This window comes from Silurus meridionalis, chromosome 1, assembly GCF_014805685.1.
Source record: "Silurus meridionalis isolate SWU-2019-XX chromosome 1, ASM1480568v1, whole genome shotgun sequence".
In the NCBI taxonomy this organism is placed as follows: domain Eukaryota; kingdom Metazoa; phylum Chordata; class Actinopteri; order Siluriformes; family Siluridae; genus Silurus; species Silurus meridionalis.
The window spans coordinates 34,779,973-34,791,940 of NC_060884.1; the positions used below are offsets into that span (position 1 = coordinate 34,779,973).

Below are 11,968 nucleotides of genomic sequence, written 5' to 3' on the forward strand. Positions count from 1 at the left end.
TGCTCTCCTGCTGTTCTTTCTGCTCTTCTTCCTGATCTGATCTTTTTTCTGATCTGCTGCTCATCTCTCTGATTCTTTCTGATCTCCTGCTCTTCGTTCTGCTCTTTTTTTCCCTCTTCTTTCTGATCTGCTCTTTTTTTCTGATCTCCTCTTCTTCTGTCTGCTCTTGCTTCTGCTCTTCCTTCTGCTGTTCTGCTCTTCTTTTTGCTCTTCTTTCTGGTCTCTGCCGAGAGGAAGTTCATCCTCTGGATAAATCTGAGTGCATTTGATTCTCTTCATCTGATTCAGACTGGATCAGTATTAAAACTTTGCATCTGATGGCAACCAAGAAACTGAGGCCAAGTGTGAAGTCTGATGAAACACAAATGTCTCTAAAGAATTTACGATGTATTATGTTTTTTTCCTTACATTTTTATTTTCTTTTATTTGGGGGGTGTAAATACACAATAAAATCATTTCATAATGAGGTGTATCATGGTCATTATGAGCTCTCCTGGTGTACTGAGTTTCAGATATTTGTGTGTTTTTGACATTTAATGCATGAATAGTTTTTAGGCAAATTATTGCTGGATAAGGTGTGTGGAAATGGGCGACTTCACACACTCAAATGAGTTCAAAGGGTTTTATATTCCAGCCTGTGTGTGTGTGTGCGTGTGTGTGTGTGTGTGTGTGTGTGTGTGTGTGTATATGTGTGTGTGTGTTATAAACAGAGCTGAAAGAAAAAATACAAATATTTTGAAGTTATAAAACTCTTTTCTTTGCACACAAACATTTTACTCGCTTTTTTACTCATAAATGATAATTTAATAGACTTTAAAGTGGACCTACAAATTGTGTCTATGCGCCCCCTGGTGGCCGGGTACAGACCATAACAGTACAGTAATGATATTCCTCCGCATTATATGGTAAATTTGTATTATTATTATTATTATTATTATTATTATTATTATTATTATTATTATTGTTGTTATTATACATTGCATTATATATTATCATGCAAACAAATATCTTGTTTATTACAAATAAAAAGCAAATGTATATCACATAAAAAGCTTAATTTAAAAGAAATCTGATTATTAGCCTCATTTCTGCACTTTATTACTCGAGTCAGGATTTTATTTTTCGCATGTAGCGTTTATATTTCTATATAAACATTTAGTAATATAAAGTTATTGTAGTTTTAAAGTTATTTTCAATCTTAATAATAATCTTGATTTTTGTTTTTAAAATGTCTATCAAATGTTTTAGAAAAAAAATAAAAATAAAAGGGAAATTAAGTTATGAATAAATGTAACAAAATTTTCCATGTGGAGTTTTGTGTTGAACGTGATCCGTTTCCACCCTCAGAGGAGAAGCGGGTGGGTGTGAAATCAACACATGATGATGGCGCCACCTTGTGGTTTTAGTGTGTGTTTGTTCTGTGTATTATTATTATTATAATTATTATTGTTATTATTATTATTATTATTATTATTATTATTATTATTATTATTATTATTATTATTATTATTATTATTATTATTATTATTATTGTTGTTGTTGTTGTTAAATATTGTTGTTGTTTTCCTGACTTTTATTATTCTTAAATAAGGGTTTCTTTTTAAATGATTGTGATTTTGTTTTATATACGGTTTTATTTTAATGTTCTTAATGTTTTTCAACTTCCTCAATTCTCAACACTGGAAAAACAAAATTAGTTTTTTTCTGCAAAGGTTCTTTCTGTTTTGTTCCTTTAAACCGTAAAAAAACGTTAAAAATGGAAGGTTTTTATCTTTATTCATTTTCCTCGTTGAACTTAACAACCTTACTGACTCGTACACATCAGCTGCATTCGACCTGCTTTCAGTCTCTATCAGTAAATAAATCCACACTGGGCATCGAGATCACAAAATGAAGACACCATCAGCCTACAACTCTGAGAGGAAATCAAACTGGGAACGTTGAAGTGTTTCAGAAAAAGGTTGGTCTTCACTCGCCGCTTGAAGACTCCGCTGTTCAGACATCTAGAGGAAGTTCATTCCACCATCTTGGTGCCAGAACAGAGAAGAGCCTTGAAGTTTACTTACCTCTTAAATACACACGTCACTTTCAACACTGTTTTACATTTAATGGTGAAAAAGTAAAACCAATTTTATAGATACCAAAGAATTCAGTGGGGAAGAGGAGTGGAGGTGGAACACACATGAAGGTTCACACATGGAGGTGGAAGTTTAATGGTTTGGGGTTGTTTTTGAACAGGAAAGATTCTGGAAAGTGATCCAACATGTCTCCATTCCACACTTCATCACCATGCAGTTCCGTCTGGACTGCGGCTCATTGGAAGCGACTGTACAACAAGATGAAGATCTGAAGCGCACGTCTGAGTTCTGTACGTGTTATTTAGAGAGTAAACAGACGTCTGGAGTGATATTTATCATGGAACCACCTGCCCAGTCACAGCACCTCAATCCTCCTGAACTGCTCTGAGATGAACAACAAATCTCCATCTAGTGAAGAACATCTTTGAGGCACAGCTCAGTATTTCAGCTGAATGTTTGGAGGAATAAAGTGTCTGGATGCTGAGTGTGTGAAGGAAGCTGTTCTTCATGCTGATGAAGGATTTTTTAAGAACATTAAAGCGGAACATCTGGATATTTATAGATCTTGGACAAAGTGAATCTTTGGTACTTTACATTAGTGAGTTTGTTGAATAAAAATCAAAGGAACAAACACAAACACCACACTTTTCACAGGATCTGTTTCCTTTAAGTTCTTGAATTTCATATTTATATATAAAAGTGAAAATTAAACAAACTTTAGTTTGAAATGTGTCGCTTTTATTATCAACATGTTGAATGAAAATTCTTCTTTTCTTCTTCCAGCCTCTTGGAGATCCCATCTTGCCCCCAGACCAGTTCTGCGAGGGTCTAATTGGTGTGAACGGTTGTGGTCTCGGTGGTTCTAGCTGAAGTACGAGCGATGGGGGGCGTGACGATGCTGCTTTCCAGCAGATGAGGCTGATAATCTGGAGTTTAGTGATAAAGTGGTTGTAATATCTGTTTAGATTCATATCTTTCAGTATATCTGGTTGTAATAAATAGGATTGGAGAGAAACTCACAGATCTGTTTGGAGATACTGACGGACTGGACACCACGCACCAATCTGTAGGGAACAAAGAGTCCAAGATTGAAGAATGTGAACTTGACATTTACACTGATATTGTTGTCAGTAATTGGCATGACCTGTCCAGAGATACAGACAAATCAAACACTGCTTTAAACAAATGTTGGTTGATTATCACTGGAGATGTCTGTAGCTTTCTCCCAAGCTTTATTCTTCTTTGGAGACTTTATGAGCCTTTAATGAAGTACAGTACAGTATACTGCAGCATCCAACCATCATTAGAAGATTTTCCTCCATTTTGGTGCCAATGATACGTGCTCCACCCTACCTGCTTTCCTCTCCCTCCAGCAGTTTCCTGTAGGTGGCGATCTCAATATCCAGGGCCAGTTTGATGTTCATGAGCGACTGGTATTCGCGCACTTGTCGGGTCATGTCGTGTTTCGCTCTCTGAAGAGCCTCCTCAAGCTCCTGGACACGGTGTCTCGCTTCCTTCACTGCTACTTCACCACGTTCCTCGGCCTCTTTGATCTGAAGATCCTGATTAGTGCGCTGGAGAAAAATTAAAACATGCAGTAGAGTAGAAAAGAGCAGTTTTTCTTTCCAATTGATTAACACTGTATAATCAATAGATGATCGACGGTTGTGTAGGTGTAGGATTTCACTAACTATATTACTGCATGGACAAAAGTATAACCTACATGTGGTTCTTCCTCAATCTGTTAGCACTAGGTTTAAGAAACACATTTGTACAGGACGACTTTGGCTGCAGGAGCATGAAATTTTCCCTTTATTTCAAAAATAGGAGACCAGAAACCTGTTTCATGACAATGTTCCTGTGCACAAAGCCAGCACCATGAAGATCTGCTTTGCATGGGTTTGAGTGGAAAATCTCCTTCTATAGAGCTCTGGAAATGTAACCCTACAACCCCATATCAAATGCCCCAGCAGATGCTTCACAAAGATTTGTGTAATTATTGATATGTTGGAGTTTCTTTTCAGTAATCAGCTTCCTATAAGGAGATGTTTTTGTACATGAAAGCAGTCTCCAGTTTCAGTGCTTTGTACCAGCCAGAGGTAAAGCTGGAGAGCAGTTTACATGCTGCTTTTAGGTGAGAATAAAGAAATAAATGATGAAACTACTGTTTATAGCTGCTATAAGGTAAGTAAGAACAAGAGACTTCAATTGTTATTGTATTTACATCATTCTTCATGAAATAAAAACTTGGCATTTTTCTGTGGTATCACAGGTTAACGTGCTGTTGTAGGAGAATAATCAGCTCTGCTGTAAACACTTGCTCAGTCATCGTTTTAATCCACTGTGGAAAAAGACTATGGGATGTTGTGTAATGGCTTGGTGGCAGGACAACACCTAGAAACTTCCCTTCATATGGAAAGAAGGAATTGAACGGTGGCTCTCACCATTCCCTTGATGGTATTGATCTCGGACCGCAGGCGCAGGATATTCCGGTTATATTCCGAGATCTCAGCTTTAGTGCTTTTCAGGTTTTCTCCGTGTTGTGTGACGGTTACTTGCAGCTCTTCATACTAACACACAAACACACACAAAGAGTTTGTGCAAATTTGAATACACAATGATTATTTATACACACACACACACACACACACACACACACACACTGATCAGCATAACATTATGACCACCTTCCTAATATTCTGTTGGTCCTCTTTTTGCTGCTAAAACACTCATCAGCATGAACGTCTTCAGCTTCTTTTTCCTGCTTCGAACTCGTCCACTTTGAGGACAAAATGTTCACTTGCTGTCTAATAAATGAATCCACCCACTAACAGGTGCCATGATGAAGATCATCAGTGTTCTTCACTTCTTCACCACTCAGAATGTTAAAATTTCTCAACAAACTGCAATACAGTCTGAATGCAGACCAAAACTTCTAACTGAAAAATGTTATACTTTTTATACATGTTGTTTCACTGTCTATTAGAACACTGGGAATGCACAATTCTTTATTTTCAGATCTCTTAACACCATTGCACTCAGTACTGATGCGTCTCACCTGCACTCTACGTAGCTTTGCACACTTACTGTAAGATTAGATTCTACGTGTAAACCTCCTTCTTCCATATTGTTTTTTAAATAAAAATCCCTCATGCTAATGTCATATATAAATATTCCTATAATTCATTTAAAATATATTGTATATACATACATTTCTGCACACACTTGTAAATAATTATAACGTTCCTATGCCTCATTATTACATTTTTCTTTATTATTAATATTGCTGTAGTTGCCTGGAGAGAAGAATTTCATTGTACAAAATGTCACACATCTGCAGATATGACAAATAAAACTTTCAACATAAATGTTGTTATGTCGTGCCCAGTCAGTGTATATACATCATATAAATACATCCTCAAGTGATTTGGATTTAAAGGTCATTTCAGCCCTGAAAAGTGCAGTACAAAGTCAAATGAAACGACGTTTGGATGCATACCAGCACCTCACCTTCTGTCTGTACCAGCTCTCGGCCTCAGCGCGGTTACGGTTGGCGATTTCCTCGTACTGCGCCCGGACTTCAGCCACGATCGCATCCATGTCCAGGCCCCTCCTGTTGTCCATCTCCACAACCACAGATGTTTCTCCAGTCAGAGATTTTAACTCCTTCAGTTCCTGTGGATGGAGAAACAGTTCATTTACACCACAACACTTTTGGAATCTGGATCGATCAGAATCGTTCTCTATCTGCAACAGTAGTGCACTCGGTCTGATGCGTTCTTTAAGCAGATGTTTAGTAGAAATGCAAGAAAAACAAATTAGACTGGTGAGGAAACAACTGTCGAAAAGTTTGGAGACTCACTTGTAAGTATTTTATTTATCTAAGTTTCCACACTATCACCTTAAAATAGTCCCCTTGCACAGCAGTACAGCGCCCCAGCGTTCTTCTGGAACGTGTCCTGGAAGTCTTATTTTTGATGTACACAGGACGATGTCTTTTGGCACAATGACTTATGAAGTCCGGTGCTCCCTGTGACTGTGCGTGCAGCCTTGTGTTGGCGTGTTACAAAACTGGTCTCCAAGCTTTTTGATACCATCTCATAAGTGACAATGGGAAGTAACTGATTTTGCAGAGATTCTCTATTCCTCACTAAATAAAATCTTGACTAGCTGATGTGAGAAAGTAATCACTGTTAAGGTGCTAACATCTGGTGTTCATCTCACCACTCCATCAATCAGCAACACACACTGTTTTAGGATTTATTGCACATAGTGACAAAGTAAAAATCAGGAACACACCTGCTCATAGATCAACGTTAGGAACTCAATCTCGTCTCTGAGACAGTTCAGTGATGTCTCCAGCTCCACTGAATTCATGAAAGCCTGATCAGCATCCTGAAAAGCAAACCACAGGGAACCACCACTTAAAATTCAAGCTCTGAAAATGCCTGCAATACGCTGTGAAAATAACTACCACAGTTCACCTTCTTTAAGAGGACAAAGCTGTTCTCCGATTCGGTTCGCTTGTTGATCTCATCTTCATACCTACAAGAATACGCATTCAAATAAAATATATATGTATTTACTTTTCAGCAGGGGTTTCCCAATCATAAAATGGTATTTAATGTAATAGTATCTAGAACACTAAGCCTAGAACTCTAAATGGTTCATTCGCTTTAGGAGTAAATGTAGAACCTTACAACTGAGTTTATTTTTTTTATAAAGGTTTCAGGTATATTATAAAAAAACCCCAGAGGAACCCAGTTCCTGCATGTACTTTGAGTCCATCAAACCTTTTTTTAAAGATTAGTAGTTTTTCTGAAAGGAAGACTCTTCATTTCCACATCTGGATAAACTAACCATCTCTTTAAGTGTATTTATGATTGTAGTGTTGTTTTTTATATCTTCTCGTACTTTTTCTTGAAGTCATCCACCAAGCCCTTAATGTTATTCAGTTCACATTCCAGGTGAGTTTTTTCATTGCCCAGGCCATCCAGGTGTCTGCGCAGCTTAGCGATGTGATTCTCGAAGGTGGCGTTGATTGTAGTGTGGGAGGTGGTCTGTTCTTGCAGAATGCTCCACTTGGTCTCCAAACGCTTGTTCTCCTGTTCCAGAAAGCGAACCTACAGAAGAGCATCAAACTTCTACTGTTATTTTTTATTAAAAGAGTGATTTCTTCATTTTCTACTGGACGTGCATGAGCAAAGTTTTGCTAAATCTCTGTAGGTTATGAACAGCAAACAGAATTGAGTCATGAAACTCTTGACTCTTCTGGTCTGAGTAGTTCGTTCTTTTATCATGTGACTCCCAGAGATGCTACACAATGCAATAGATCAGTTTTTTTCCCCCCAAATCCTGACATTATTGTTACAATAATTACAGGTCACGTGACAAATGAACTAAAGACCCGGACCAGAAGATATGAGAGGTGAAGCTCCTCATTCTGTTTATCATCATTTGTGCTTAGCTGCATTGTCATATTTTCATTATTGGAACTGTAGTTAAAGTTGGAGTATGTAGATGTGTTCGGGATCTGATTATTGATAATATAATATTTTATCTTACGAAACAAAATGAACTAAATGACTCAAAAAAAAAAGTTTTGTCCATTTTGAAGAACCAAGTCACTAAAATGATCCCATCTTCTCATTACTACTCGAGACACATCAGCGTGTGAGGAACGAAGGCAATTCCATATGTAACCCACAGAAGAACCACTGTAGAACAAACTGCTGAGTTGATTCTGATAGAAAGTAATCAGAACATTCAGAGAGAACCCTGAAATACCAAGTCCTGGTGTTCATGTTGATGTTATATTGATATAGACCACCTAGTTAATCATTATTGAAGACCAAATCACATCCCTTCATTGTAACCTATTGGCAATGTCCTTTTAAACAGGATAAAGACCACATCCAGACCACAACAGTGTTTGACTGAGGAACATATCAAAGAACACAAGGTGCTGCCTCCAAGTTCCCCAGATCTTAATCTGAGTGAGTCCAATTCATGGAGGTTCCACCTCACAACTCACAAAAGTTGCTTTAAAGTTCTTGGTTCGTAATACCACCGCACACCTTGTTAGGTGTCTTGTGAAGGTCTTTTGGAGTTCAGGATTCAGCAATATTATATAGGTGGGGTTAACATTATGCCCGAGTGTATATCACACCCCTGTTAATGTACACATTCCTGAAAGGAGATTTCACTCTTCTAATCAGTTTACTCGTTAACACTGAGACTTATCTCTCCAGCTCTCCCCCACTCTTTATTATATAAGGTGGATGGTTTGTGAGGATGGGAGTGGTTTTATAGGCTCCAGATACAGGAGGGAAGGTGTGTCTATGTTTTGGAGCTGATAACTGGTGTGGTGAAGGACGTGCTACTAGGAATTTATGACTGTAGGTAAACATTAGCTTGTTCAGAAGGTCATCCGACAGTACGGAGTAAAAGAACAGATAAAACACAGTGCCGATTTGGAATTAGCAAGATCTGTAATTCTGTTCTCAAATGCATTTCAAATGTGATAAAAAGCTTAATATTTAATAGCTTCCTACTGGTTTTAAATGTATTTAAAAGATTTCAAGTAACAAATGAGTCAGACGAAGGACTTGTTCCAGACAGACGCAACACAGCCCAGACCACTGGCTCCAGCAAATACTCATTTTTTATAATGTGATATAAAACTGTATTTTAATAATAATAATAATAATAATAATAATAATAATAATATGATAATAAATTGTATTTAAAAGGTGCTTTTCTCAACACTCAAGGACTTTGCACAATAAGTTACAAGGCAAAGCATAATAAACAACATATAGAAACAATGAATACAGCATCTGATAAATACAAACAACAATTACAAAAGACTAAATAAGAGAATTACTGTGACTGAGTAACGGACGAAGGAGGAGTGGAGGAAGGAAGAGTGGAGGAAGGAAGAGTGGAGGAAGGAGGAGTTTGCAATCTTAAACAGGTGATACTTTAATCTAGATTTAAAAACAGACAGAGAGTCAATGTTTCTAATGTCTGGAGAACAGAAATCCCGATGCCCAAGGTGGCAAGACGAGCAGAAGGAACAGAAAGAAGGAGAGACGAGGCTGATCTAAGAGAACGAGAAGGAACATGAATATTGAGAAGATCAGACAAACAGAAAGGGGATTGTAAATAGGCTTAAAAGTAAGAAGAAGGATTTTAAAGTCAATGCAAATCTTTACTTGAAACCAATGAAGGTGCTGCAAAACCGGAGTAATGTGGTGAAATTAAGGAGTTTTAGAGTAGATACGAGCTGCCAAAGATTCTGAACAAGTTCAAGTTACGAAAAGATTTGTAAGTAAGACCAAAAAGAAGAGAATTACAATTATCGATACGGAAGGTAAGAAGACTATGAACAAGTGTAGCAGAAGCATGGTGAATGAGGGAATGACAAAGACGGTTGATATTACGCAGATAAAAATACGCCGACTGAGTGATGTTATTAATATCTGATTAAAATGGAGGACTTCCAAACTCTTAACCTGAGTAGATGGCGAAACAAAATAATTGTCACTTGCAAGGGAAAAACTATTTATTTTAGATAAAATTAATTTTATTACAAGAAATTCTGAAATGAGAAGAAATTTTAAAAAATTCTCTTTTCCCACTATTTAATTTTATGAAAATTAGAAGAGAATAAAATTTTAATTGGAGTTAATTAAAGCAGCCAAGAAGAGAGTAAGGAGGGAGGGTAGAAATTAAGTTTTTTAAAATTATAGAGTAGTTTGAAATGAGAATAGCTTTTTTATGAAAGATGTTGCCAAGAGGAAGAAGGTAGAAGATAAAAAAAGGGGTGCCAGGACAGAACCCTGGGGGACTCCAGTGTTAACAGGGGAAGATTTGAAACCTAAATGCGTGTAATTTGATGAACTGAGTGCGCCCTAAAAGATATGATTCTTATAGATGATTTTATATGTTTATCATCAGTGTACAGTAATTATCATTAAACTCAGTAAATGAAATTCTATCGAACCAATTTTTATAAAACCACTATCAAATAATTTCAATTTCTCAATATCTCAATTTCTCAATATCTTCAGCACCACCCATTTAATATTATTATTTTAATATAACTTATAAAAGTTTACAACTTTTTGTGTTTGTTGTGTTTGCTATTATATGTTTGTCTGCACTGTTTGCACTTGGTTGTACATGATGCACTTTATGTGGCGAGGACACTTACTTTAGTCGTTAACTCTGTGTTCTGTATGTAGCTCTGTGTTGTGTGATGTGATGTAGCTCTATGTTGTTTATGTAGCACCAGGGTTCGGGAGAAACATTGTCTCATGTCACTGTGTACTGCGTCAGATATATATATATATATATATATATATATATATATATATATATATATATATATATATTTAAAATGACAATAAAAGCTTCTTGACTTGACGACTTCCAGGGCTGCCTTGATCTGAGATAATTTACATTTATGACATTTAGAAGATGCATTTATCCAGAGCAACTTACATTTATCTCATTAATTCAACTGAGCAGCTATCGGGTTAAGGGTCTTACCCAGGACTGGTATCTTGTTGTGGCTGGGATTTTAACTAATGACCTTTGGATACAAAAACCAATGCATTACCCACTAAGCTCCCACCTCCCCATATTTCAGACCCCATACCCATATGTGAAGGTGTTTTACCTAAAACACAAAGTGGCTATTTTCACCTGAATCATGTGAATACTACTAAAATAAGTGTCCTAAATGAGTTTTGATTTATGCAACAACCAATGGCAGGGGTTGGGAAGTGGTGGCTCAGTAGATAAGACATTAGACTTTTTAAGGTCATGAGTTACAAGGACGCACAGTACGTCGCTTGAGGAAGGTCCTTAAACCTCAACCAGTCAGTTGTTTAAGGGCCACTCTTGTAAATTTCTACTTCTACTTCTACTGCAAACATGACATATTCAAGTTTGGAAGCACACTTTGATTGACAGAACAAAGAGACACAATTAAAAGCAATGAGAACCAAAAATATCTTACTTTATCAATAAAGGAGGCAAACTGGTTGTTGAGGGTCTTGATTTGTTCTTTCTCATGAATTCTGATGGTTTGGATGTTAGGGTCGATCTCCAGGTTTAGAGGTGCCAGGAGGCTTTTGTTGACCGTCACAGCTGTCAGCGGCGGGCACACAGCAGGACCCCGACTCACCCCTGAACCAATTCCTGCTCTATACATATAATCCAGATTCCCTCCATACACTCCTGAGTTCATGAGCTGCCCTCCAACTATCCTAGCTGAACCCCTGGTGCCTCCATAGGAGCTGCTCACAGAGTAGCTCTTCCTCACGGTAGTGGACACAGGAGCGGTGTATGAGCGGCTGCTAAAGGAGCTCTCGGCCGTCCTTACTGTCTTCTTCATGGTGGACCTCGGATAGGTGTGACTGGAGAGCGACAGGGTTGTGGTGTCCACACTTCACTCACTTTTATAGACACAGAGCAAAATGAGGTCAGGTGATTTGCTGGTTGTAAAGGTTGTGGTATTACAGGGGTGATTGTCAAACATTAACTACTTAAATTACTGAACTGAGAACCACATACTCCAATTATCTCAAGCATCTAGTTATCGACATACACACCCTCAAAAAGTATGAATGAGGTATAAAGTGCACAGCTTCAGCACATCAAATATCAGATTATGTAATACCTGTACTATTGGTCCTTCGCTCAGCATTGATGGAGCCTTTACAAAAGTACAAGATTCCCATTCCACAGGCACTAATGCACCACCGTACCATCAGAGATGCAGCTTTTTAAACTGAGAGCAGATAACAAGCCAGATGGTCCCTCTCCTCTTTAATCTGTAGGACGTGGTATACATGGTTTCCAAAAAAGAAATACATTTT

At 37.5% G+C, this 11,968-nt stretch overlaps 1 protein-coding gene across 1 annotated transcript; it reads right to left on the reverse strand.

Moving 5' to 3' along the window:
• Positions 1 to 2,723: 2,723 nt before the first annotated feature.
• On the reverse strand, positions 2,724 to 11,526 carry LOC124392542 (keratin, type II cytoskeletal 8-like). The gene is made up of 9 exons (XM_046859680.1): positions 11,107 to 11,526; positions 6,993 to 7,201; positions 6,563 to 6,623; positions 6,378 to 6,473; positions 5,589 to 5,753; positions 4,523 to 4,648; positions 3,432 to 3,652; positions 3,099 to 3,142; positions 2,724 to 3,004 (listed from the first exon to the last, which is right to left on the reverse strand). Exons 1-9 carry the CDS (start codon positions 11,482 to 11,484, stop codon positions 2,907 to 2,909), a joined length of 1,398 nt encoding a protein of 465 aa, XP_046715636.1. The 5' UTR covers positions 11,485 to 11,526; the 3' UTR covers positions 2,724 to 2,906.
• Positions 11,527 to 11,968: the final 442 nt, after the last annotated feature.

Coding starts and splice junctions, on each gene's coding strand:
- LOC124392542 (XM_046859680.1), bottom strand. CDS start 11,484: ATGAAGAAGACAGTAAGGACGGCCGAGAGCTCCTTTAGCAGCCGCTCA. Junction 6,624..6,992: donor GTGGATGACTTCAAGAAAAA/GTACGAGAAGAT, acceptor GTATTCTTGTAG/GTATGAAGATGAGATCAACA. Junction 3,653..4,522: donor TCAATACCATCAAGGGAATG/GTGAGAGCCACC, acceptor ATTTTTCTCCAG/CGCACTAATCAGGATCTTCA.